General features: G+C 37.7%; 1 protein-coding gene across 4 annotated transcripts in view; it reads left to right on the forward strand.

Annotated features, from left to right (window-relative positions):
* The first annotated feature begins 4895 nt into the window (after positions 1-4895).
* Positions 4896-6828, forward strand: part of LOC106870285 (vacuolar protein sorting-associated protein 45) — a 55091-nt gene continuing 53158 nt past the window's right edge. For all 4 annotated transcript variants that reach the window (XM_089351174.1, XM_089351172.1, XM_089351173.1 and 1 more), the window contains exon 1: positions 4896-5105. In XM_089351174.1, the coding sequence (XP_089207300.1) occupies positions 5013-5105 (93 nt within the window). In that variant the 5' untranslated portion in view covers positions 4896-5012. The remainder of the gene's footprint in view (positions 5106-6828) is intronic.

Here is a 6828-nt window from a genome sequence, read left to right on the forward strand (position 1 = left end):
TGACAGCACATCTATGCCTGTAGAGTTTATCTTGAACCGGTAGCACTGCCATTCCAAAGACATCTGAAAATTATCCATAGTAGTCCCCCAGAACAGACTAGCCAGTTTGTTTTCATTGACACCCTGGGTCTCCCTGGGGATTTTATTGCACTCCCCTACAACTAATCCTCTCTAAATAGCTAAAGTGGTTCCTCAACTGTTCCTATTGCCCAACTGGTAGTGGCTAGTGAGTGCCTGATGACATTCTAGGTGCCAGGCACCCATTCTTGGTTTATCCTTCACCCAGGATTGCAGCTCCATCAAAGAGATGAGCTGTTGGAAAAGATGTGTCTCACAAACGGAGCCTACACATGTTCACTGTCTAGAAATCGTTGCAGGTGGTGCAACCTGAGTGCATGCCTAAGTTGCCATGCAGAGGGAGCTGGCAGCAGATTGACCACCTGACCATTTGAATACATCCCTTTCACAAGAAAATAAACAACAAATGCTCCAATCTAATCAAGCAGTAACTGGGACAGGGCATGACAACATGATGGGAGAAATCAACCAACTAATAAATATATCAACTATCATATAAAGATAATTGGCAGTATGTCACTTTCTCTCTTTTGATTTGTGTTCCCCACCACCACACTCTAATGCATGCTGTGACACATTTTCCATGTTTATTTTTTAAAAACACGAATAAGCCGTTTAATTTGTGAAATATTGGGTAGAAAAAACATTTAAAGTTTAGGTGTCTATGTATAACTTGTGTGACACTGTGCATGTGTGTGTGTGTGTGTAAATGTAAATGCCCTACATAATAAATGAAGGCTAATATCAATCCGTTATACATATACATTACAATGAATATCTATCTTCTGTAAGAAGTCAAACCAGTTTGAAATTATGTGCTTTGATGTAGTTCCATAATTTTGGACTTTGAAGAGTTTGATGATATATTTTAAAATTATTTGACTGCAATAATAAACTTTGGTATATATATATATATATATATATATATATACACACATACACATACATATATATATACATACATATACATTATCTATGTGCCCCTGGACTGGTTCTTGTGCGGGTGGCACATGAGATGCACCATTTTGAGCGTGGCCGTTGCCAGTACCGCCTGACTGGCTCCTGTAGGATTTTCGAGCGAGATCGTTGCCAGTGCCCCTGGACTGGCTTGTGCGGGTGGCACATAAAAGACACCATTTCGAGCGTGGCCGTTTTCGTGCGGGTGACACGTAAAAGCACCCACTACACTCTCTGAGTGGTTGGCGTTAGGAAGGGCATCCAGCTGTAGAAACTCTGCCAAATCAGACTGGAGCCTGGTGTTGCCATCCGGTTTCACCAGTCCTCAGTCAAATCGTCCAACCCATGCTAGCATGGAAAGCGGACGTTAAACGATGATGATGATATATATATTTATTTATTTATATATATAGATACACACACACACACACGTGTATATATATATATATATATATATATGATCCACTGGATGTGTAATGAGAGAAATGTTGGACATAAGAAGCATCATATGTGGTGTGCAAAAGAGATGACTGCGCTGGTATGGTCATGTGATGCGTTTAGATGAGGAGAGCTGTGTGAAGAAGTGTCACTCCCTAACAGTGGAAGGAACCTGTGGAAGAGGGAGACCCAGGAAGACATGGGATAAGGTGGTGAAGTATGACCTTTGAACGTTGGGCCTCACAGAGGCAATGAGAAGAGACCAAGACTGCTGGAGATATGCTGTGATGGAGAAGACCTGGCAAGTAAAGTGAGATCACAGCCACAGCCTATACCAGTGTCGCATAACCAGCCCATTTAAAAAGTGGCTTTGAATCGACAGGCGACATGCCGTGCTTGAGGAGACCTATTGAGTCAAGTAAAATCAAAAATCAAAATCAAAATCACAATCAGAATCTCAATCAAAATGGAAATTGTAGTTGTGGCCGATCCCAGCGCTGCCTGACTGGCTACCGTGCTGGTGGCACACAATAAGTACCATTCATGCGTGGGTCGTTGCCAGTGCCACCTGACTGGCTCCCTGTGCTGGTGGCACATAAAATGCATCATCCGAACATGGTCCCTTAAATATAGAACTGTAGCACTTGTGAGATAGCCATGCAGTTTGTAAGACTATGAACTTCAAGGGGAATAACTTTACGCCAGGAGATGAGGGATTAAAGTATGGAAGAATCAGCTAGAACAGAAGCAGTTGTTTCTTGCTGGAGAAGAACTACATGGATACTCACATTATAAAGAGAGAAGGCAGAAGTGCCTGGGGTGATGCTGGAAAGAAATAAAGTAATGGTGATGGGTATCAGGGTAGAAGGTACAAGGTGAGTAGAAGTGAGCAGGTACAGCAGAACAGGGAGAGCTGGTGGGTAGGAGCTTGTAAAAAGTGGATAGGGAATTTGCACAAAAAAACCTTGATGGATTAATGTTTATCATTAGCTTTCACCATCATCATTTAACGTCCATTTTCCATGTTGGCATGGTTTCGACAGTTTAACTGAAAACTGATAAGATGGGGAGCTGCATTAGGTTCCGATTTGATTTGGCAAGGTTTCTATGGCTGGATGCCCTTCCTAACACCAACCACTCCGAGAGTGTAGTGGGTGTTTTTTATGTGCCATTTACCTTACATGATTACGGTCTCATTTGACTTGACAAGCACAGTGTATCACCAAAGGTCTCGGTCACCTGTCACTGCCTCCATGAAGCTCAGTGCTCAAGCAGTGCATTTCACATGCTACCAGCACAGGTGCCAGTCAGATGGCACTGGCGTTGGCCACGACTATGATTTCATTCAGCTCAACAGGTCTTCACAAGTACAACATATCACCCAGTTCATATTACAGTTTCACTGACATTTTCCATTTCAAACAGAGGAAATGTCAATCTATGTGTTGGCTAATGTTGAAGAAGATGAAGAATGAGATGAAGTTAGCCTAATCCTTCAACAAGTTTATAGTGTACATGATGGATTAATGGAGAATCTTGCTTCTCACAATATAGAAGCAGTTCTCATGGCACCAGCAGACAAAATGGAAAAAGGTATTGCCCCAGAGTATAGTGAGGAAGATGTGCTGGGAACAGTGAGAGATGGTTAGAGTTGTGAAGTGGGTGAGGGAGAAAATATAATGAAGAACATGTGTTAAGGGATATGTGGGGAAGACCAAGGAAGATCTAGACCTAAACAACAACAATGACAACAGCATCAGCAACCCAAAGATTGGCCCTTCCTTGTAGGGTCAGAAAATATTTCAACCCCAAACAATTGCTGACACTCATGAACAATATGTGGCCTGCAAGACTTTCTAAATAGCATGCCTAATGAAAAATTACCTTGAATGTTTTTAATAGTATGGCCCACCTGAAAATGAGCCCTGTCTCATGTGGCTCACTTTTCAATACCTATGCCTGCTCTACACAGTAACATAGCTGGGTGGGCAGGGTTTGCCCCAGGCAGCACTTTTGGACTTGCTGTATAAGCCTGTATAGGCTTGTGAATCCCTGTGAAGAAGCCTGCACTGGACAGTACACACTCTAGCTATGCCACTAACTCTATAAAATGCTGGTGAGGCCCACAAAGGTGTAATGCAACTACATCCAGTACAGTGCCATTGCTGTACCTAGATATTCTACACTGTATCTAGAGAAAGCCCACTGACCCATGGGCATATTCCAGCCTTTGGTCCTCAACTATGCTGTTTCCCTTATCTGTCTTTTCTATCTTTACTATAATGGTCTTTGTTCTTTGGAGTTGGTTGGTATCTCAATTGACTCATCACCTGTACTGTGTCCACCCCAGGTCCTGCCCTAATTATTTATTCTTAAATTACTGTCCTTTCTTCCCAGTAGTCAGCCTGCTAGAACTCCTATCTTTCTTGTTGATGTTGATTGTAATAAGTTTAATCAGAAGATTAATAGCATCAATTTCACTCATCTCAGAGAACCTGCAAAGGATATGAGCACTGTATTTTTCTCCAGTAATTAAAAACTAAGTAAAGTAAAAATAGTAACCGCCTCTGCTCTAGTGAATTAACAAACTAGATGACACCGCTGGCTTGGCCCACCTGTTGTCTTTTTGTTTTCTTCGTCACATCATCTCTGCTCTATTTCACTCACTTGACTGTGTGACTTTACTTAATCATTTCTTGTGCTACTAATATTTAGTATTCGCATCTTGTCTAAGTTTTCCCAAAATACCACGAAACATAGAAGTCTATTTCCAACAGCTTATTGTTTAGGAGATCCTACAGAAGTTACGAGTATTTCCCTTATAATTAAAAAAACAAAAGATCAAGTCATTCTTTTCTATTTTTTCTTCGCACACTGAGAAAGTTAGAGCAATCTTTGATCGGACACAGATATATTATTTAAAACGGGTAAAAATAAAAGACTTTCAACATCATTGAAGATTGAAAGTGTAATTTAGGATCGTGGGAATCAACTTATTGGCATCTAAGCAACTTGTTAGAAAAAAAAAAAGAAAAAGAAAAATCATTAAGGTTGAAAGCGGTTGTGTGAACAAGAGGTGGAAACACGAAAACGAAGTCGAGGTTTCATTTCTTCATTCTCGAATAAATTTAAATTGAGGCAAAGGGCATTTCATACACGAAACAAGAGTATTTAAATATTAATTAATACAAATTTTGTTGTTACATGCAATATATAACAAACTACCACCGCCATCAGCAATCACAACAATAGCAACAACAGCGGCAGAGATAAGGAGTCGACGTTGAAAACTGTTCAGTTATGTGTAATTAATTAGCAAGATTCCCAAATAATCCTTTATTATTCATAATTCCATGATGATTAAACAGTAAGGTAAATTGACGCTTGAAGAATTAAATGTTGAGGTTGGATCCGGAAGTGATGTCATCAGGCTGTGATGGTGGTTTAAGCTGTTTTCTATTCCTGACCGCCGCACTGACAGACTTGTGAATTATTTTCTCGTTATATATATATTCATATTCGTACTCAATACAATCAACATGAATGTCGTTCAGGCTGTAAAACAATATATTTCAAAAATGATTGAAGAAAGTGGTCCAGGAATGAAAGTGTTGTTAATGGACAAAGAAACGGTAAGTAGAGAGACAGCTGAGGTGTGTATGTATGTATAATGAACACACCCCACAATTTAGCGTTGAAGCAGAACAACTGACAGTTCGTTCTTTATTTTTCTTAGGTTTTCTGGCAACATTTCTTGATAATTACACCCAGAAAAAAAATTGATTTAATTTTAATCAAGTTCCCTACAGTAATTCCTCTCATAGACTGTGGGGGTAGCTGTATCTAGCAGATGATTTATATAAAAGATTAGCTTTAGTTTTTAAAGACATTTTTTTAGAAAAAAACATTTTCAATTTCCATCAATTGCAGATAATTATTACCATTTTATTCAAATATATCCAAAATATTATGTATTTTTCGCTTGTGATGTTCCAGTATTTTATTTTTAGGTTAATTCCTTAGAACTTCTAAGAAACATACACCTCACCTGTTCGACAAGAAATCATTAAACAGTTCATTGCAAGCATTATTATTTGGCTTCAAAAAATACGATTGCATATATATATATATATATATATATATATATAATATATATGTATGTATGTAGTATCGACTTCTTTGCTGAAAGCTGGGTACAAACCATCCGACAAATCTCTTTACAGTTAGATCTCTTGACAGCTGCCATGAGCAACATTTAAAGTAATATCAACAGAAAATGTGTAGATGGGTGCTTTGCCATGTTCACAATTATAAATGTCGTCTGATGCAAGGTTGTTGTTAAACGAACAGAATGTTTCTCATTTGTCATCATTACGATTAACGAGGGTGTCAACCATGGTATTTACCAGGGTGAAGGGGATTCCACCACTGTGTATGTATGTATGTATGTATGTATGTGTGTGTGTGTGTGTGTGTGTGTGTGTGTGTATGTATGTATGTGTATATATATATATATATATATATATATATATATGTGCGTGTTTGTCTATAAATGTGTGTTTGTGTATATATATGTATATAAACCGAATTAGAGAAAAAAACAATTCTAGATGTAGCTGTGTGTAATAGTGTGTTACTTGACAAACATATCGATAAAACAGCCTCCCTTTGCCCTACAAATATTACAATATTTCACGATGATATTGTAATATTCTGTAGTATTTGTTAAATATATTTATTATGTTGTTATATTTCTATATCTGTATATCACACCAGAACTGGTAGCTATCCAGGCCAGTTTCTGTGACATTAAGTCTGTTGTTGATGTTTCTAGATATGACGATGGTTTCAACAAACATTTATTTATTTATTTATTTATTCTACCCTCCGCGACATTTAATTCCAATATATGCCCCAGTTTATTCGATTTACGTCGTACTTCTTCAACATTTGTTAGTTTAATCAACATTCTACCACACATCCATAAAAATTGTCATATGTTCATCATGCTGTAGTACATTATATATACATATAAATATAAATAATATATATATGCGTATATACATACGTGTATGTACATACATCTATACGTGTATATATATATATATATATATATATATATATATATATATATATATATATATATATATATATATATATATACATATGTGGTCACAAAACGTCACGAAACGTGTACAACAAAAAACTACGAAGCACGAGTACATTGGAACATGAATTATTCTTTCGAATAACGAAAGACACAACAGGAAAACACAACAAACAACATAAAAAAACGACCCTTCATCAGTTGTGGGCTGTTTTTCTTGTCTCGTATTTCGAGCAATATATAAATTA

The sequence above is a fragment of the Octopus bimaculoides genome, chromosome 4 (genome assembly GCF_046866305.1).
Source record: "Octopus bimaculoides isolate indiv1 chromosome 4, ASM4686630v1, whole genome shotgun sequence".
In the NCBI taxonomy this organism is placed as follows: Eukaryota; Metazoa; Mollusca; class Cephalopoda; order Octopoda; family Octopodidae; genus Octopus; species Octopus bimaculoides.